Here is a 22227-nt window from a genome sequence, read left to right as displayed (position 1 = left end):
TAACTATCACCAGCTATCGATTATTGTGTGAACATATCGCTGCGCAGTTGCTATCGAACTATTCAGACACAGCTGATTTCTGCAATAACAAAGCAGCTCGTTCCTGAGCGCTTTTTGTTTATAACAATAAACTAACGCACGCACACACTAATAGACAAACGCGCATCACAACTAATACAGTGTAATAAGAAGAAAAAGAACGTTAATAGTGCTGTATTAATCATAAATAAGTGGACAGTGTGCACACTTAAAACCAAAATGGCGTATTAAAACGTTGTTGCTTTCCAGTATATATTTTCGGTACTTAATTTGTGGTTTGCATTTTTGTTGTTGTTGTCGGGTGATTTTTTTTTGCGTTTATATACTATAATTAAATAAGCGAATATATTGTGTAAATTACGCAGTTTAGAAATTGGACATTCTTTAAAGCAATTTTTTTTATGTTTTTGTTTTTGTTTACATTGCAATCTCTGCTGCGGTTCTTATTGTTGTGGCTGTTGTGGTTGTTGAGCGATAAGAAGAATTGTTAATTGAACTGAACGGTCAATTCATTAATTATGCACTTTCTATTGATTGAAGATAGTGTGCATTTTATTTTATTTATTAATATTTTTAGTTTTGCTTTTGCTTATCGGTTATCGCTGCTCTGCTCTGCTCAGCGTTCTTTAACCGTTACACGACTCCAGCTGTTTACTCGTTGGTTGTTGTGGGAGGGAGAAGGAGAAGGGGAGGAGGCTGTGCTCCATTCGCCCTCTCCCTCTCACTAACCACTTGCCGGCTTTCAATGCGCTTGACAACTAAAAGTCATTGGAGCATGTCTATAAATAGCAATCAAATAGTTTTCCAGCAACAACAACAACAATTATAATACTAAGAAAAACAACACCAAGAACAACAACAATAAAAGTTTCCATTATTTCTCTCATCCAAATAATCAGCTTCACCGTCCTCTGTGTCTTTCTGAGCTGCACTGCAAATAATCACACATTGCCTTCTCCATCCCCTCACTCCCTTCTGCCTCCCCCTCACTCCAACCCACCCACCCTAACTACCGTCTCCCTTCCTCTCAGACACGCACGAAGACAGCACGCATATTTACACTCGGTCAAGTAATTTATTTGACAAAATTCACATGTTTTATTTTATTAAAATAAAACCTTTATTATTCGAATTTTTTTTTTACTTGCTCTTAAATAATTAGATTTGTTTTATATAAAATTTGTGAAGTAATTATTTTGACAAAATGTTATTTGTTTTGTTATACCAAAAAAGAAACCTTTTTATAATTTTAAATCGTTTATAAATTAAAAATTACAATGAAATCAGTTCTGTTTTAATTTTGGTCATTTATTAGCTTGTATCCTATTAAATTAATTTAAAAATGGTTTTTCGAGAAGCAAACAGTTCGGTTTATTGAGTCTAACTATTTTGAAACATTAAAAACAATAAAGAAAACGTAAAACAATATAAAAAAAAAAATTTGGAATACCGAAGATTCATTTGCTTTGTCAAAACAATTGCTAGACTAAGTGTAGATGCAAGTGCATTTAATTCGCTTGGTTAATTACAGCTGAGTTCTTTTGCAGGTCAGTTCTCTTGGAGCGCTTATTGCGGCCACAACGTTGCCCGATGCTCGAGGAGATCGCAGTCGCAGTTGAAGTAGGAGCAATCGCCAGCAGGAAGCATGGCAATCGAGCAGCAGGAGAAGGAGCAGGAGAGAGAGAGGGAGGAGCAACGTCAACTTTTGCTGCACACATTGAACAGACTTTGGAGTCATTATCTGCACACTTCAGACTCTGAGACGGATGATAACCAAGCAGCGAGTGTCAAGGTTTGCATACAACTCGAATACTCCTCTTTTCTCAATTTACACTTATCACTTTCACTTTGCAGGAACATTGGCTCTGGTTATTGCTCTACAACTTTCAGTTCTTGGATGATCAAACACTGCAAGATGCTCAGTTCAATAGGTAAGATTAGTTGCCCCCAGTTGCTCAACTACCATTAATTGCAATCTATTATCATTTAGCAACTTTAATCAGCTGCCTGAGGAACTGTGTTCCTATCTCCTTGCGCAGGTTTATCAAATAATCAGCGCTGCCAAACGATCACAGGAATCGGAAACCGAGCAGCAGGATAAATGCATCAAGCAGCTACGCAAAAAACACAATCTTGCACAGGTAGGAATATCATTAAATATTATCATTTAAAAAATTCAAACTCAAAATCTGTATTAGAAAAAATCATTTAAATAGCATAAACTATTTTTTGTCTTATGTTTAATAATTTTCAGTTGTTTCTTTTAATTTATTCCATCATAAACTTAAATACCTTGCTTAGCTCATACTCCAACAAATTATTTATTTAAATTAAAAAAAAAAAAAGAAAGTGGTATTAATTAAATAATCTTTTATTTTATTTCTAGCAAAATAAACACGTATGTTTATGTATTTATTGATATTTTATTTTGTAATTTATATTCATATTATCTTTATACTACCATAAATCAATTTTCTTTACTTTTACTCAATATTTCAGCTCATACTCAGCACTCCTAGTGACTGCAACAAGATCCTTGCTCTGCGCACATTTTTAACCAACGGACTCGGTCAGCATTTGCTCGGATTTCTGCTGCGAGTGCAAATCAAGGCAAGTCATCAAGTTGCAGATTATTTAAATATAAATAGTGCTCTTATCATTAATCAGTTGTCTTGACTTTTGCAGCACATTGCTTCACAGAAGAGTCTCTCTCAGTTGTGCATCAATCTGTTTCCCAACTGCAAATGGAGCTCTGAGAATCCGAATGCCGAGTTGAAATCAATCACCAACATTACACAATTTATTGGCAGCTTTCACCTGAACTCACAGCGCAACAAGTCGCGTAAACAGCAGCAACAAAATCAACAGCAAATTCAGCACTTTTCCAATGAGATTCAGCAGAGTTTTGAGCAGTTTCAAGTAGCTAGAAAAACCAGTGATGAATTGGCTTTGTTGCTCATTCAATTGTTGACTCGTTGCATTGATGCGGAACAGGAACCACAATTGAGTGTCACTGTGCATAATTTTGCACTAGGACATCTGTGTAATAATTCTGTGGATAATGCCAATGATGAGATTATCAAATTCGAGCTGCTTCAATTGATTGCACACTGTGTCAACAATTTCTATATCATCGAAGAGCATTCAAATGTCTTGGATTTTAATAGCAACTTTAGTCAACTCTTGTATGCTCTGGCTGCCAATCGTGGCAGTTCTCTGCTCTCACATGGCATACTCTATCTTATGTTTGGCACACTGCATAATCTCGTTGAGAATGGCGCTCAACAGTTGGAACAAATTGATGTGAAGAACTTTGACAACTGCTTCGATGTTTTGCAAGAGGCAGCCACAACCACATCTTGCACTTCTTTGCTCTTTCTACACATCTACAAGCTGCTCCTGAGACTCACGGATCATCTGTCGCGACAGGAGCAACAACAGCAATGCCTCATGGAGAGCAGCAACTCCAGCGCCTTGGCCAAACAACCTCCTCATCGCCATAAGCGACAACGTCACAGTCAATTGCATTGCACCGATCGATCACTCAGTTGTTATTTTCAGGTATCCATTTTTTTTAATGGTGTCTTTTTTTGGTTTTTTTTTTTGACTCTGCATCAAAAAAATTATTAACTTTAAAAAAAATTGACTTTCGATATTTTTCCGACAAAATCATGTACTCCCCCCTTTGACTTTTTTGGAAAAATATTTTTTTCAAAATTTAAAAACCTGAGTTTTCACTTTTAAACAACTCCTGAGACCCAAATTAGTATAAAACGACACTTTAAATTTGATTTTGAGAGGTTTCATTTTTCTGTAAAAAATCAAGCTAAAACTAACAAAAAATTTGACTTGTAAAGTTGCTATGTCAAAGGTTTCGCCAACTTCAAACTTCCATAACTTTGTCAAAACTCAACCGATTTTCAAGCGGAATGTCATTTTGATCATTATTTGGCCTCTTAATTGATTCTGCATATAAATATTATTAACTTAAAAAAAAAATTGATTTTCGATATTTTTCCGACAAAATCATGTACTCCCCCCTTTGACTTTTTCGGAAAAATATTTTTTTCAAAAATTAAAAACCTGAGTTTTCACTTTTAAACAACTTCTGAGACCCAAATTAGTATATAACGATACTTTAAATTTAATTTTGAGAGGTTTCATTTTTCTGTAAAAAATCATGCGAAATCTGACAAAATTTTTGACTTGTAAAGTTGCTATGTCAAAGGTTTCGCCAACTTCAAACGTCCATAACTTTGTCAAAACTCAACCAATTTTTAAGCGGAATGTCATTTTGATCATTATTTGGTCTCTTAATTGAAGCTGCATCAAAAGAAGATTAACTTTAAAAATTTTTTAATTTTCGATTTTTTGCCGGCAAAGTCATGTACTCCCCCCTTAGACATTTCGGGAAAAATATTTCTTCCAAAATTTTAAATCTTGAGTTTTAACTTTTAAAATTGTTTCATATTAAAATATTTTTAACCCTTACTGACCGTAATATTTTGTTTTATTTCCAGGGCAAACTATATCAGCTGCTGCCTAGTCTCCCGCCCGAGTTGCAGGAGCACAGTGTGCGCTCGTTAATGCGCACCGGCAGCTGCTGTTGTCACTACAATTCGGCGAATTATGCAACCTGCTTGCGATTGGCAACTCAACTGTCTGTCAGCTACCAAAAGTTTGCTTATAAGTTTCTACATTACAATGTGTTGCACACAATCTTCGTGAAGCGTTCTCCGCAACATTGTGGCGTCTGCGAGGAGAAATTAAAATCGCCGGCATTTCATTTTCAACTTCTTGGCATCTATAAGGATAATTATCGTGCTTTGTTGAACAACAGTTCCATGTTGCTGTTTCTAAAGCATCTGAAGCATATTGCATATTTATTATCCTACGATCTATCTGCTGGCATTTTGGCTGAGGTTGTTTTGCCCATTTTCAGGCAATATAAACAACCAAGTGAAACTGACGTGAAGGGAATATTATTAAGCCTACAAATTCAAGGCAAACTGGACAATTATCGTGTGCTGCATGAATGTCTGAGCATTTTTGTCATGTACTTGAGTGATATACGCTTGGTTAAAGCTTTCTACAACGAGGAGAATATTGGTTTGTATAATATCCATATACATTTATTAAAACGATCCTTAACTTGAAATTAAACACACATTTGTTTATTATTTTACAGGTTATATGCAGGATTTACTGACTATTCCCGAATTGCAACGCGGTGTTTGTGATCTCATCAAGGTGGGCATCGATAATATTGCCTTCTTGGGTGACAATAGTCAGGAACAGTTTGCTTTAAGCCGTCGTCTGATACAACTTCAACTCAATAGCAGCGATCGAGCCTCGAAATTATTTCAGGCATTGCTTCAAAAATGCGCCAAGCGTTCTCAAGTCAAATTCTGGCTAGATGAGGCAACGAATACGTCATTACTGGAGGGACATAAACCTGTGGATATACTCTATATAACAGCACTACAGTGGACACTCAACTATGAGCTGTTAAAGACAAGTCAATTGTTTTATAATGAGTTTGCCAAAATCTATTCGATACCCGTGGAAATGACAGTCGATGAAGATGATGTAGAGAAGGAGAAAGAGAAGGTGGAAAAAGAGGAGGAGCAGCACTTACGACATGGTGATAAGACAATCATTGACATACTCAAGTTAAACTACAATGCGCTTAGCTGTTTCCTCATGCTACCCAAAGCCGCAATCTCAACCACAACCACAACAACAATGGCAACAACAACAACAGCGACGCCGTCACCAACACTGCTCAACAGGAGTCCCAGTTTATTGGAAGGTATTTTTTTTTAAGAATTATATAAACAAAAAAATCATTTAGAAAGCAAAATAAGGACAGAAAAAATTACAAACTGAGTGAAAATTGATTGAAAATTTAAATAATACAAAAAGAAAATTATGTATTTAGTTTTTTTCCCTTAGATATTTTTTCTAAATTTTTCTAGTCCATATTACTTCCTTTTTCGTCTGCTAATTTTGATTTTCAAACTAAATACTTTCTAATTTTGTTTTACTATTTGTTGTACAAATATTAAAATTCCTGATATTAATTATTAATTATATTGTAGGTAATTCAATGGAGACTCTTGTGTCGCATGTTCAACTGCCGCTCAGTGCGTTGGCAGCCTCGGTGACGACCACAACGAGCTCGGACTACGCCGATTCCAGCTTGGACTACGCTGCAATAATTGACAACTACGTGGAGCAGTCAGAGTCATCTTTTCTGCATCATCTGCAGTCCATTGAACCGGATGAAAGCATTGTTTTGTTTGACATACGCGGCACAAATCAAAGCAATAACAAGTCAGCCCCTAATCACCTAATCCTCTCCAGCGTTGTTGTGGAGCATCAAGTGGAATCGGCGGGCTTAATAAGCAAACTGTTCAACATTGTGGGCTCACTTTTTGGTGGCAAGGGGGAGGAAAACGAGAGTCGTTCCCCTCCAGCGTCAACTCTCGATGCTGATTTGTTTTGTCTCTACGAATCGAATGGGGAATGCAAGAAACTCTTGTTGAAACTCTTCGAGGCGACCATGGCCATTTGCATCAAGGGCTTTCAGAACGAAGAAGGTGAGTGCCAGTGTGAGATTGGAGAGCGGGCGTGTTAGCGATTGTACGCTTAAGTGGTTAACATACCCTGTAATGGCAAGTTTAATGTTTATTTTGAATTGCTTATGTGTATAAAGATTTAAAAGCTTAAGATTCAGGTAAGAAATAGAGACAAAACTTAAGAAAGATACTATTTTAATTAGTTATTTTAATAATTTTCAATATTTTGAATATTGTTGTATACAAATTTAGGAAATCGCATTGTTTTTATTATTAAAAGTACTGTGAAGAGTTATATAAACAAGATTTTATTTGAAATATTTTTCTCATTTTTTTGTTATTTATGCTAAACTTTGAAATATTGAAATTTTAAAATGGGAAATAATAAATTTACTGTATTGGACGTTTATAAGACTATAATAATATTAGGACTTTTATATATAAATTCAATTTAAATATTATTATATTTTGATTTTATTGAAATATTGTTTTAAATATTATTATTATGCATGCTAAATTCGAAATAGTATAATTTTGTTTAAAAAATTCAATTTATATATTTGTTTATTTTGATTGAGATCAAAATAAAAGACCTTTTTTTTGTTAATGCTTTGATAAAAATTAATAATAATTTTTTTTTTTAATTTTTCCATTTAATTATGCAAATTCTAGGGTGTTTTAGCAAATATATATCTTTTGCCCTGTTAGCTAGTTAGTTTCTGACTGTTTCTGACTGTTTCTATAACATTCTGCGGCTAATGCGTTTCCAATGCAATCGACTAGAGGCTAGAGAAGTCTTAGAAATGCATTGTGTGACGAGCAAGAACAAAGCACACACACTCAACTCAACTCTAACCGATGAGTGGGCAACAATTGTTGTTGCAACTGTTGCTGTTATTGTTGCTGTTGTTGTTGGACTAATAACGGTGCGTTGTGGTTGCCTAAGAGTTAATTATAAGCCCAGTCAGTTAGTCATTCAGTCAGCCAGACGTTGACTAACTTCTTCTTCTACTTCAGCCATAATACGAGCGCTTACAACGCAACGGATCAGATTGAATTTCTGCCAGTAATTCCAAGTGTGTGTGTGTGTCTGTGTGTGGTGTGTGCGAGGAGTGTGTAGTAGCACACAGTGTTGTCAGAATTTCCAAAATTGGTGGCCAGAAAACGCTAAAAAAATAAATGTATAATGATGATAATGTATGATTTTTCAAAAATATTAATTTTTAAAATGAAATAATTAAAATAAAAAAATCATAGTCATATAAATTTAAAAGGGCTAGATTTCAAGATATTATCGCGTCCTCAAAATAACTAATTTTTGTGTTGAAATTATCAATTTAAAAAAAAATTGTATATATAATTGAACAAGTGAGAAAGGCTATAGTCGAGATCCCGACCAAAGGGTTGCTTTTTTCCAATCTTTTTAAAAGTATTTTAAAGAAATTACTATCTAATAAAAACTACTGCATACTTTTAGGTGATTTCATTGAAATATTAATTTCATTAATAACTTTGGTTGGCTATTACTTCCGTTCTTATTGTCTGATCTTGCTGCGGTTAAGTGAGATTATAGATAATATTAATAGATAACGTTAATTACCATAAAAACTGTATAATCTTAAAAACTGTAGGTGTAGTGGTTTTTCGCGATTTGTGAGGGCAGAAAGGGGCTTGGCTTAAATTTGAGACAAACTTGATCTGCGTGGGTCTTTAGAAATCTGCGTGCCAAATTTGGTATCTCTATCTCTTATAAAGCCAGACTTACTAGTTGATAGTTTAGCTATGAAGTAGCTAAATGTGCCAGCACTGTGTGTGCACATTACAGTTGGCATTCCACACGCTTCAGAGGCACAACACTTTTGCCTCGGCACTCGTCGAATGCTGACAACAAACAGTCAAATCTCAGTGTCGATCTGAATCTCAATCTTTGTCTCCGTCTCTGTTGATGTTTGAGCTAGATAAGCAAAGATCAGGCAGAGTATCTTATCTTTACTTTAAACAGTGGGTATCTCTACACACACTCTCTCTCATTTAAAGAACTTTTATTCATTTAAATTTCATTTGATTTTTGCAGTTGAGAAAATGCAGAAACATCTGCGCAAGCTGAAGGCGATTATATTGAGCAACGCTTCGAGCAACTGGACGGAGCACGGAGAGCAGCATGCTCGGGATAATGCTGTGATACAGACGCTGCAGACTCTATTAAAAATTGCCGAGCTGTCGAGCACACACAATGAGCCAGCGGGCGTGGTCAAGACGCCCTCATTTGAATTACCACGACAACAGCAACAACAACAACAACAACAAAGTGTTGTTAAATTGCCGGCTAAGAATTCTTTGGCCACGCCTCCCACACCACGCAGACGCCCTAATTCCAGTGATGGCGCCATTGGTGATGCCGATTACTTCTCCACACGTGCTTCTCTCAGCTGTGCCGCCGACAGCGAACTGGAATTTAGTGAGAATGATCAGGAATATTATTTGACGGCCGACGAGGGTTACGAAGCGGATGGAGAAATTGCCGAGCTGAGTGAATCCGAGTGCGAGATCAATGGAGCTGCTGGAGGAGTCGTTTCAGCCGCCGCTGCTGCCGGTGCCAACGAATCGTGGACACCTTTCCAGCCCTCGTCCCGCTATCGCAGTCACATCATGCACGAGGGATTGAGTCAGCTGGTGGTGCAGATGCTCGTGGAGCTGTCGCTGCTCTGCATGCGACAGCCGAGTGGCTGGACAGAGAGTCTCACCCAGCTGGCGAATCGCCTGTTTGTCATCAGGGATTATCTGGGCGGTCCCTTGTGCCTGCTCCAGGGATTTGCGCCAATCCTCAGCAGCAGTGATCCCAAACTGAGAGGTAAGAGCAAGTGATTTTTATTTAAATACTCCTTTTTAATCTATTAAATTATAGTGACAAAATTATGTCACGCATTTAATTTTTTTAATAAGCAAAAATGTATCTTTTTAAAATTTTCAATTTAACAAATTAAAATTCAACTCCAACTTCTGACAAAAAAAAACAATAAAAAATGAAATGTAATAACTTAGTTAACATTTTTATTTCGCATATATGAATTTATTACAAAATCTTAAAATAAGAGCTAAAAATGTTTAATAAATATTAAATACAAATATTTTTGGATTAGCATACATATATGTTTTTAAATTTAATTTTTATTATGATTTCCAAAATTTTTATATGTACATAAAAAATAAGAATTATTTATTAATTTTATTATAAAATTCAGATTATTCAAATTTTTACTTGAAAAGTGACTTCATTTTTGTTTACATTAATATTAGAATTTTTTATAAAATTATTGAAAAAAATGTGTCATATAAAAATCTATTATTTAACTATAGATATTGTTTTTTTTCTGCCTTTTCTTATGAAGTTTCTTAATTATACATTTTATTTAAAATATTATTTATGAAAAATTCGGTTTATTTTCACAGAACTGCAGCAATCGATACTGGAGTTGATTAATCATCTAAATACGCCGGATGTGCTTAACTGTTACTTCTCAATCCTGGCCAGCAAACAGCCGCCGGCGGAGCTGTTGATGCGTCACATGCATCACATTTGTGCCTTTAGTTTAAGGAAGGCTCAACCCTGCATGGAGTTGGAGTTTCCCATAATAATTGATGGGAAGGTTGTCATCACAGCGGATCCTTTAATGAGTGAACAGATTGAGAAGGTGCGTCTGCAGCATCAACAGTGTCAGGCAACCACATTGTTCACCAGAGCTGCCTGCATTGTGCCTGTGACACAGACGCGTCTCTGGCAACCGGATGGACTCACCCTATCCATGTGGCTGGAGGTGAAAGGTCAGCAAATGCATCGCAGTTTTACACAATTCAACGATGATGAAACACGCTACTCTGGCGAGGATTTGACAGTGAGTTGAGGGACCATTTACTGAATCCCTACTAGTATTTTATTAAATAATATTAAAAAAAAGTAAATCAGACAAATAAAACTAAAAAAATAACAATTATTGACGATTCTTAAAAATATTTCAAATTTAATTTATTTATATTAAAGGTAAAATTAGAAAACGTCGATAATTATTTAAAAATATGTCAAAATTAGAATTATCAAATCACACACAACTGAGAAACTTGAAATATTTAAATATTTAATTAGAAAAACAATGCTGAAAAGCAAAATGAAAAAAATATCTGATATAGAAAATCTTTAATATAAAATTGGTTGATTTTTGAGACAAATAATGAAAATACCAAATTAAAAAGAATATAAGAAGATATTAGCAATATGAAAATAAATTGACGATGCTAAAATTTGAAGACTCCGAAATTTTAAATATTTTATGAGGAACTCGCGATGATTTAAAAAAAATTTGTTTGGTTTTATTTTTTCACTTTTTTCTATATTTTTTTACAATATTTAAGCGCAGTTCGATTTACATAATTCATGCCTTTTTATTTTGAATCTCCTCTAGAAATCCCACCTGGTTTCCTTGGGCAGCAGCGCTGTCATGTTGAGCATTTACTTGAACAACAATCTTCAGCTGGTTTTCGAGCTGGTCAAACCAAGTGAGCAGCTCCCGACGCGCATTGAGGAGCATGTGGAGGCCAACAGTGAACCTGCAACTCAGACCAACACAAACTCCAGTTTTCGTCATGCCTTAAAGCAGACAAAGATGGCTTTGCTCAATAGCTTTGGGCAAATGCACTTGCTCAATGGACACCAGGTCACACATGAGGGACACGTTGGTTACTTTGAAGGCGCCAGTGTGCAGCTGCAGCAACTCCGCTTGCCCAGGAATAAATGGATGCACTTGGTCTTTGGATTACAGCAACAGGCGGATGGCTTGCAGGTAATAAAAACTATTGGGCGGTTACAGTCGGTTACCAGCCCTGATGCATATTCTATCAGTTTGATTCTGATATCACAACAAACAAAAAACTTTTTCATACTAAAACTTAATTTTCGATTGAGCGTTCCTATGGCAGCTATATGATATAGTGGGCCGATTTAAACTAAATTTGTTCAGGATGTACAATACCAGCCCAGATGCATATTTTATCAGTTTGGTTAAGATATCTTAACAAACAAAAAACTTTTTCATACTGTAACTTCATTTTTGACGTATCGTTCCTATGGCAGCTATATGATATAGTGGTCCGATCCAAAAATAAAAACAAATTGGATCTGCCTATGGTATCCAGGAACCTACATACCAAGTTTAAAGTCTCTAGCTCTTATGGTCTTTGAAATCGACGCGTTCAAACAGACGGACAGACAGACGGACGGACAGACGCATATACGGACAGACGGACATGGTTCAATCGACTTGGCTGTTGATCCTGATCAAAAATACATCAACTGATTTTCATGTGTAAAAAAGTAGCTTATTCAAATAATTGATATATCTATATTTTTGTTTGTAGGTTACCATCTTCCAGGATGGCCTGGAGCAGCACACTCTGAGTTTGCCCTTCCACAATCTGCGCTTCGCAACGCGTTCGCACAGTTTCCAGATGCTCGCCGTGGGCGAGGGGATTCCCGCGAGGAGTGGGAACAGTGGCAACAGCAACAGCAGCTCCTCCCGCTCCACACTGGATGGATGTGCGCCACGTTATGCGCTGGCGAATCTTGTGCTCTTCAAGCGTCGCCTGTCGGAACGCAATCTAATGATCAATTTGACAGCCATGGGACCAGATTTCACCGAGTTCACTCAATGTCAGGTGGCCAATTGGAAGCCCAATTATGGCTATGTCCAGCTGAACAAGTTGACAACTTGCTGCTTTGGCAATCATGCGGATTGCATGAAACTGTTGCGTCACTCACGTGTCTTAGTTTATTCGGCTCAACAGCCGGATCTCGTCATGAGCTACGATGCCAGCCAGGAACTGGACATGGCCTGCTATGGACAACCGCAGGGACACATGCTCTATGGCGAACTGATGCAACATCATCCACAAACACTGCAAACTGCGGTCCTACTCAATGGAGGACTCTCCACAATGCTCTATCTCTTTGCTAGGGTAAGTTTAACACTTGAGAGTCTTTTTTCCCTGGTAATTCCCTTATACTCAGCATGCGAAGTGTAGATGAGTGTTTTAAGTTAGTCACCCTGTTTTTAACTGATTAGATTTTTTATACTTTGATATCTGAATTTAAATTCTATTTTTAATACATTCTATAATATTTTTCATCAAGTACAATAACAATTTTTATGAAATAATAATAATTAAATATATAAAAAAAAGTTTTCTTTTAATTTTTAGATAAAAATAACAAAAATGCAATGACATCCAAATATAAAAAAAAATATATTGAAAAGAATTGTAAAATAAAAAATAAAAAAATATAATAAGGCCAAGTTTCAAGGACCGGAAAACTTTTCTTTTTTCAAATCGGAATATCAGTATTTTAATTTGTTAAATCTGTACCAGTATTTTGATATTTAAAATCCAAAAAAAATTTATAAATAATATGTATGTATACGAGTACGTATTAATATTGAAAAAATTATTTTTTTAACTTGATTTCTTAAATTTTTATTGTATCTTTATATTTGCTTGATGGTATCTTTTGTCTTTGAATACAATAAAATATTTGTTTTTAATATTTAAGATTATAGTTAATTAAATTAAATCATATATTTGTATATAAAGAAACACTGACGTGTCTATATGCTTAAATGGATACCGAGCTTCTCACAGTCTTGCGTGCTCAATTTTAAAATTCCTACTATTTTTTTTATCCTGCAGATTGTGGAGCTGTCTGGCACGGCGAGCACTCAATCTCTCGCCCTGGACTTGCTGCTTCAAGTGGCGCACTCGGATGCCCAACTCTACACGGAGTTTCTGCGTCAGGATTACCTCTCACTCATTGGCTATGTCATCAAATCGGAACGCTGCTCCAAGGATGTGCAGTTGCTGAGGAGCATTGTGAACAATGCCTGCTCCCAGCCGCTGATCAGTCGTCGAGGCGATGGACTACATGTGAATGACAACACGACGGCCACTTTGATCTATCCGCGTCTGTTGTTGGCTGTGCTCCAACGTTACTCGGATTGGCATCGCTCCGGAGCAACGCACTCGGATGTGCTCGATTTACTCTTTCGCTCGATACTCGCTTTGAGTCGGGACAAGCATCCACAGCGGGATTTCAATATGGAACAGCTGCAGAATTCGGGATTATTACGTTCTTTGCTCAATCTCTGCAAGGTTTATGTAATTGAGTCTCCCAGTCCGGTGCATATTTCACCCTATGCCGCCGAGTGCTTTGTGCAGATCCTGGCCGTGTTTGCAGGATCTCCACCAGCTCCTTCTCTGCTCGACGAGATGATGAAGCTGTTGTTGTTGCTCCACAAACCCAGCGAGTGTTATGTCACCCATGATCGTGCCAATTTCTACTTTCTGCTAACGCCACAGCTGCCTGTCAAGGAACGTTCCTTGGTGGCTGCCAATCTCAGTCGGGTGACGACCTCTTTTCGACGACAGGCTCAACCACCTGTCCAGGAACTCGATACAGAGCGGGCAGAACGCATTAAGAGATTGCGACGTCTACACAACTCCAACTCCAGCTACAAGCGAGCTCTTGTCGAGCTGGAGGATCAACTGGACCAAATGGCCGACTGTTCCAATCTCAACAAGGCTGCACTGCGTCTGCTCAGTCCCGTGGAGGCTTCACGCTGGCGCCAAAGGTTCAAACGTCGTCATCCCAACAGCACCAGTCAAAGTCCCAAACGGAGTCCACTCAAGTTGGCCAGAAGACGCCTCCATACGCATCCAAGTAAGTGCTGGGAGATCTTTAAGTAGTGCTCACACTGTTATCACAGTAACCAAAGAAAAAAGAAGTTTCTAAGTTTATGACAATAAGTTGTTACCATACAAATTCCAAATTCCTTTTTATAGGAACTAGAAAAACAAAGACTAAAACTTAAAAAAAAGACAATAATACGGATGAATTCAAGAAATTATAAGTTTGGAAATTTAACTAAGAAAAATATTCAAAGTAGAGAAATTAGAATATTGAAGAAAGAAAAAAATTCCAAAAATATTAATATTTTATTAAAAATTTCAAAATTTGCCTTGCTAATTATCGTTCCCGTTTTTTATATCCTAATAACATTATTCCCAATTTTGGTTTCGTAATACTTTATTTACAATTTAAATGCTTTACAATGTTTTTTTACATTTTTATTACTTTAATATCTCACTCAGGATGAATTAAATAAATTATAAGTTAGGAAATTTAACTAACAAAAATATTCAGAGTAGAGAAATTAGAATATTGAAGAAAGAAAAACATTCAGAGTTTAAAATAATAACAAAACCCAAAAACATTAATATTTTATTAAAAATCTCACGATTTTTAAAGAAAAAAATTCTTGCCTTTCTAATTATGGCTACCGTTTTTTATTTTCTAATAACATTATTCCCAATTTTGGTTTCATAATACTTTATTTACAATTTAAATGTTTACAATGTTTTTTTTTATTACTTTAATATCGAATAATAGATAGATCTTAGAGATTATAAGACTTAGAGCAGTCAAATTTGGTGACAATACATTTTAAAATCTTATGTTTATAATATAAATATTTTTAAACAATAAATAAAGTTAAAATCACATATATATATATATTTAAATGATGAAAATTGCAACTAAATAATAAATAAGTATTTTTTCTTTCGATTCTTAGCTCTGCCCAAGGGACACAGCACTCCGAACTCAGCTCAGTTGACGCCATCGCTGCCCAGTCGGAAAACCGATTTTTATAATCAATTGGGAATTGTGACATTGCAGCAACGTTTGTTGATTCTGCTCAAGGATTTCCTCTGCCTGCTGCCGGACTCGGCGGTGGATGAGGTACTGCGTCATTATGTCAAACTGGAGTTTCTCTTGGTCCTGGCCAATCAAAGAAGTTGTGCGGTGCGCACCGCAATTCTTCAACTGTTGATGGTGTTGACAAAGCGTTTGCCAACTGCGGAATTAATTGCCGCCTCAAAGCAACTATATCCACTTCATCTGGCCAATCAGTTGACCATTCATGGCAGCGATGTGGCCATGTTTGAGGCGTGTCTTTCCTGGGTTACGGATCTCCATGGCAGCCTCGATGATATGTTCAACAATGAGGTCACTTTGGGCATTCGTCAGCGATTCGGTTTGCAATCCTTGTTGGCCATTTCGATGGCCTTGGGCAACAGCAGCTGGAACACGGAACCACAGCGTGTCTTCAGGGCGTTGCTCAGGCTCTATTTGCAGGTAAGTCTACAGAGATTGAGCAGGATTTATCTAAATAATTGCTTAACTAACTGTAAGATCTGGAAAAATTTAATTACATATTTAAGAATACAAAATTTTAATAATTTGCAAGAAAAATTAGGAAAAAATAACATTTTAATTATATTAACATATCAAATTAATGAATTTTATTTGCATTTTGTATGCTTTTCAGAACTCCGATGAACAGCTGAGCCTGGTGGAGGCTGGATTGCTGCAATGCTCCGTCAAGGCGCTTTATCAACTCTATTCCTTGCGTTTGGGTCAACCCAACATGGATCAGTCCATTGTGGAGCTGCTTGGAGGCATAGGAGAACGTGCCCTCAAGTCTGTGGGACAAATTAATGTAAGTATAATTTATATCTAGTTTTAATAAACAAATTTTAAAATATGACTCTTTTTATGACTTCTAAATTAAATATAATTTTATAAATATTTTATGCGGCTAAAATTTACAAATAATTTTCTGTTTCTGCCACTCCAGCTCGTTTGGGACATTCTCAATATGTTGGCCTTCTATCAGGACAAACAGCCAGCTTTGATTGTGCGCAGTTTTCGGACAGTTCAAGCCACGTTGCAACTGCAATGGCTCAACATGTTCTTCGAGGCGTGTCAGGGAACAGGAGGAGGCAACAATGGGTATCGGTTGAGGAGCAGCCTGTCCGACTGTTCCCTCAGCACGACCGAGTGTCGCACTCGCATGGAGCTGCTGCTGGATCGTTGCACACAGTTCTTTACGGCAGGCGGTTGTCTGGCCAATGGCAATGGAAGTGGCAGTAGCAGCTATGTGGCTAGTAGCCCCGAATTGGCCCTGTTCGAGTTGCTCGTCTCGTATGGCATTGCCAACAATCAGAGGTGCAACAACTTTATTGCCTGGGGATTGCAGCCATCGCGTCCTCGGGATCTGCGCGCTTACATTGTGGATGCCTTGTGGCGCACCTTTCAGGATGAGTTCCAGGGTGCCATCATCTGTGATGGCAAGATGATTAAGGCCCTGCTTTGGCTCAGTCTGATGGAGACCATCAAGCCGCCCATTGAGAATCTAGCGCCGCTTTGTCATGCTCTCGGCATCAAGGAGAACGACTCCACCTGGAATCTGGAACACGAACTGGAACGCCTGGAATTAAATCGCAACAATTTGGCGGGCAAACAGAAGCAACTGCTCGAGAAGACGCTCTACAAATTTGAGCCCCTCGTTCAGCACTGCATTGACACCTCCATGGTTACCACCAGGAGAGTGGCGGAGCTCCAGGTGAGTTCCAAAGTTCAAACTCGCATAACTTGGTCAAAATTTACACGATTTTTATTTGGAATGTCATTTTAGTCATTATTTGGTCTCTAAATTAATACTGCGTACAAAAAAATCTTAGTTTAAAAAAAAAAATTTATTTTGATTTTTTTCCGACAAAATCATGTACTCCCCCCTTTGACTTTTTTGAAAAAAAAGTCAAAGGTTTCGCCAACTTCAAACTTGCATAACTTTGTCAAAACTCAATCGATTTTCAAGCGGAATGTCATTTCGGTCATCATTTGGTCTCTTAATTGATTCTGCATATAAATATTATTAACTTAAAAAAAAATTGATTTTCGATATTTTTCCGACAAAATCATGTACTCCCCCCTTTGACTTTTTTGAAAAAATTTTTTTTTCAAAATTTTAAAACCTAAGTTTTCACTTTTAAACAACTCCTGGTGCCCAAATTAGTATAAATCAACACTTTAAATTTAATTCTGAGAGGTTTCATTTTTCTGTAAAAAATCATGCGAAATCTGACAAAATTTTTGACTTGTAAAGTTGCTATGTCAAAGGTTTCACCTACTTCAAACTTGCATAACTTTGTCAAAACTCAACCGATTTTCAAGCGGAATGTCATTTTGATCTTTATTTGGTCTCTTAATTGATTCTGCATATAAATATTATTAACTTTTAAAAAAAATTTATTTTCGATATTTTTCCGACAAAATCATGTACTCCCCCCTTTGACTTTTTGGAAAAAATATTTTTTTCAAAATTTTAAATCCTGAGTTTTCACTTTTAAACAACTCCTGAGGCCCAAATTAGTATAAAACGACACTTTAAATTTGATTTTGAGAGGTTTCATTTTTCTGTAAAAAATCATGCGAAATCTGACAAAATTTTTGACTTGTAAAGTCTTTAAGACACATGTTTCGCCAACTTCAAACATGCATAACTTTGTCAAAACTCAACCGATTTTTAAGCGGAATGTCATTTTGATCATTATTTGGTCTCTAAGTTGATTCTGCATACAAAAGTAATAATGTTTCTAAAAAAAATTTATTTCCAATCATTTTGCAACAATTTTTTAGAATGCGGAACGCAAGCTGCTCATGTGCCACATGAAGGATTATGATGACACCTACACCTACACCAAATGGCTGGAGATTATACGCCGCATGACGCACGAGGGCGCTCCCTGGCACTGCAGTGAACGCGCGGAGTGGTAAATAAATTGAGAAATGACTATAAAATAAAGAATATTCTCTTAACAAATCATTTTCGACCTTTTCAGCTCCTGGGAACTGGATGATACGGAGGGACCGTCTCGGGTTCACACGCGTCTGCGTCGTTGTCATTTGGATATTGATCGGCGATTCTTTATGAACGATTATTGTCCTGGACAGGGACAGCGCGAGGATCTGGAGCAGTATATGCGTCCACTGGATTATTTGATAGCCAGCTACGATCAGCAATTGAACATATCGCTCAACTCGCAGATACTCTATAATTTTGCGGCAAAGTTTTTGCCAGTAGATGGAGAGATTGATGGCGAGATAATAATAACGGATCTAAAGCTATATTTTCTAGCCACATATCGTTGTAAATACTTTAATGTTAACTGTGATATATCGAACATAACTGAAATATGGCTTAAACGCTATCAGCATCAGGAGAAGGCCTTTGAAATACTCCTCGATACGAACAAATCGCTTTTCTTTTCGCTACAAAACGCTGACGATTGGAAAATAATGCGCGAGGTATTCTGTGATAAAATTGTGAGCATGCCGGACAATACCAAAGTGTTGGCCATAACGCAACAATGGCGCGAGGGTCTCTTAACCAATTGGGAATATCTGATGACACTCAATCAGATTGCCGGACGCACCTATAACGATCTCATGCAGTATCCGGTCTTTCCATGGATTCTGGCCAACTACAAGTCCGAGTTGTTGGATCTGCGCCAGGCGCAAAACTTTCGACGACTCGCTCGACCCATTGCCGTGCAGCTGGAGGAGAATGAGCAGCATTATATAAGCAACTATACAGTGAGTGATGGGAACTCTGGATCTATTTCACTTATAAATATATTATACTTTATTCTACAGTACATTGATAGCACCAATACGAATATGGGCTCGTTGATATTGAAGCCGTATCATTACAGCTCACATTACTCCAATTCTGGCACTGTGCTCCACTTTCTGGTCCGTGTGCCGCCCTTCACCAGCTATTTTCTGCGCTATCAAGGTAGACAATAATAATTCGAATGACAAGATTACTTATTTATTTATAAATTTAGACAACAACTTTGATTTACCGGATCGCACATTCCATGCCCTGAACACGACTTATTGTCTCGCCAGTCGGGACAGTCCAACAGATGTCAAGGAACTAATTCCCGAGTTCTTTTGTCTGCCTGAAATGTTTGAGAATTTCGAGCGTTTCAATTTCGGTTGTCGTCAAAATGGCGAACGAGTTGAGGATGTCGCTTTGCCCGCGTGGTGTCAACGTGATCCTCGTCTCTTTGTGTTGATACATCGTCAGGCACTGGAATCGGAGCTGGTGCGCAATGATCTGCATCATTGGATTGATCTGATCTTTGGCTACAAGCAGACGGGCGAGAGTGCGGTGGAGGCCATCAATGTATTTCATCCAGCTGTAAGTTGACCCTAAACTGCATAAGTATCACAAATTATATTTAGGTTAAACTAAATTAAACCTCAAAAAATTGTCTTAATAAATAGGAAAATATGTACATTAATTTATTTTAAATTTTTGCGTAAAAAATAATTTTAACTCTACTTTTTTATCTAATTTTTAAAAATGTTGAAAAAATATTTATATTAAAATTTCTATTTTTATTATTAAAATTAAAAAAAAAAATTTACAAATTATTAAAAAACACCAAAAAATAAAATAATCAGTTTTTTTATATTTTAATAAAATTTGGTATAGTTTTATTTAAAATTAATGCAAATTTTAATTTCAAAACGTAATTTTTTATTAAACTCAAATTTCATATTTTTATGCAGTCATCAATTAAAAGTTATTTATTTAATATTTTTATAAAAACCAGTAAATAATCTAACATATAATAATCATTTAATTATTGCAGACCTATGCTGTATTCCTGGACTCGGAGATCAGTGATCCCATTGAACGGGAGGCGGTCAAGACAATGGTTAAGACTTATGGCCAAATGCCGAGACAACTGTTCAAGTCAGCGCATCCGTCTACCAAGGCATTGGACTACTCCCTGGTGGACACGCCCATTGTGGGGCAGGTGAAGGGATTGCGTTGGGGCGTCTATGTGGGTTCACCACAGCTGAAGGCTCCCTCCTGGGCGAATATACACAAGATACCCGGCACAGAGCATCTTGTCAGCTTTAGCAACACAAATGTGGTTTATGCTCTGCCGGTTAAAGCGGGAGTTATGCAGGGAGCTGAACCGGATACCTATAACGTCATCTCTTGGGGCTATGATGATCGCATTGTGCGCATCCAGCCGCTGAATAAACCGCAGGCTAAACCCAAGAATCTGCTGCATAATAGCTGCTTTGATGACATCAGCGCCTGTGGCTGCGATGTCAACTGCAATCAGCTCTGGTTTGGCCACAAATCCGGACGCATTAGTGTCTACAAGTGTGTCAGTGGCTTGGAGACCCAGCAGAAGACCAGCTCCAAGAGTCGTCAGAGCTATGTGCGTGGTCTGAGACTCTCCTACAATTCGGCATTTCGTAAGATGACCACAAAGAGCACAGGAATTGGTCCAGCTGCAGACGCAGCCGATGAATCCGGCATGAATCTGCATGCCACACACTCGGCTGCCTCGGTTGCCTCCTCGTCGGCTGGTTCCTCGAGCAGCGATGGCATGCAACGGGATGGCGCCGATCTCAGCTGGTTGGGACCCACATTGCTCGTGCGGCACACCGATGAAATCACCTGCATTTCACTCTCCGTCGAGTTTAAGATTGCCGTGTCCGCTGGACGCGATGGCATTGCCGTCATTTGGGATCTCAATGAGTAAGTGGCGAATTCCAAATATACAAGATCTGTCAATTAATAATTTATTTATTATTTACTCTTGATCTCTTTCACAGCTGGAGCTATGTGCGCACCATTGCTCGTCCCGCAGAGATTCATCAGTCGCCCATCACACATGTGGCCATCAGTCCGACGCTGGGAGATATTGTCACTGTGCACACGTTGCCACAACAGGTGGATGCCAATGGAGTTCAACAGCAACAACAACAGCAGACAAGTCAGGCCAAGCCGAGTGCAGCGGATGAATGCTTCGAGGTGACCGAGGAGAGTCTGGATGATTTTGTGAATGTCAATGTCAATCCCAATGGCAAATCCATACTGCGTCTGCACTCGGTGAATGCTCGTTATGTGCAGCATCTGGTGCACGAGGATCGCATCCAGGCTGTCTGCTATTCCTACATCAAGGAAGGCGTTGGCGTCAATGTCATTGCCACTGCCATGGAGGGTGGATTTGTGCGTTTCTGGTCCAGCTGGGACTTGAAATTAGTCAGTGAATTAACCACAGGCACAGCGCCCATACGCAGGTTCGTTTAGCTCTTTTATTTAACTGCATTCCAACTACAAATTGAAGTCTTTACAGCATCAGTTATTCCACGCATCAACATTTGGTGGTGTTAACCCGAGAGTCTCACATCCAGGTCTGGGAATCGGAAGGTCTTTATGGCAATGCACCCAAATTTCCGCAAATTGTTTACAAATGAACAGAGCAGTTTTAAGATTAAAAATAACTCCACTCAATCGAAAGCATATCAATGACAAATCCATCAAATTACATAGCTGAATCAATCAAAATGAACCTCGGTTCCATCTAATCGTATCAAAGCAAAGCAAATCCTTTTTACTGGCTTCAAGTAACACACCTATACTAAATATATTAAAACGCAAACGTTTTATAGCCTTAAGTTCATAGAGCTGTATCAAATACATTTTTCCACTCAACGAACTTTTTATATATATTTCAAAAAACATTAATTTTTGTTTTTCCTGAACAGGATTCGCTGAGACGAGCTTAAAAATGTCAAATACTATGGGTAATTGAGAAAAATCTAAGAAAGAGAAAAAGGCAA

General features: G+C 37.6%; 1 protein-coding gene across 1 annotated transcript; it reads left to right on the top strand.

The window, feature by feature from the left end:
* Positions 1 to 64: 64 nt before the first annotated feature.
* LOC117786471 lies at positions 65 to 22128 on the top strand. Its single transcript, XM_034624751.1, has 24 exons — positions 65 to 300; positions 1587 to 1831; positions 1894 to 1970; positions 2030 to 2180; positions 2539 to 2649; positions 2725 to 3600; positions 4560 to 5148; positions 5228 to 5851; positions 6141 to 6641; positions 8695 to 9471; positions 10071 to 10513; positions 11078 to 11455; positions 12030 to 12626; positions 13356 to 14382; positions 15296 to 15858; positions 16052 to 16222; positions 16361 to 17128; positions 18205 to 18338; positions 18408 to 19161; positions 19222 to 19363; positions 19416 to 19774; positions 20232 to 21139; positions 21217 to 21684; positions 21741 to 22128. The coding sequence occupies exons 2-24, from the start codon at positions 1685 to 1687 to the stop codon at positions 21859 to 21861; spliced, it is 10686 nt and encodes a 3561-aa protein (XP_034480642.1). The 5' UTR covers positions 65 to 300; positions 1587 to 1684; the 3' UTR covers positions 21862 to 22128.
* Positions 22129 to 22227: the final 99 nt, after the last annotated feature.

This window comes from Drosophila innubila (assembly GCF_004354385.1).
Source record: "Drosophila innubila isolate TH190305 chromosome 3L unlocalized genomic scaffold, UK_Dinn_1.0 0_D_3L, whole genome shotgun sequence".
Lineage (NCBI taxonomy): Eukaryota > Metazoa > Arthropoda > Insecta > Diptera > Drosophilidae > Drosophila > Drosophila innubila.
This window is presented reverse-complemented; position numbering and strand designations above follow the sequence as displayed.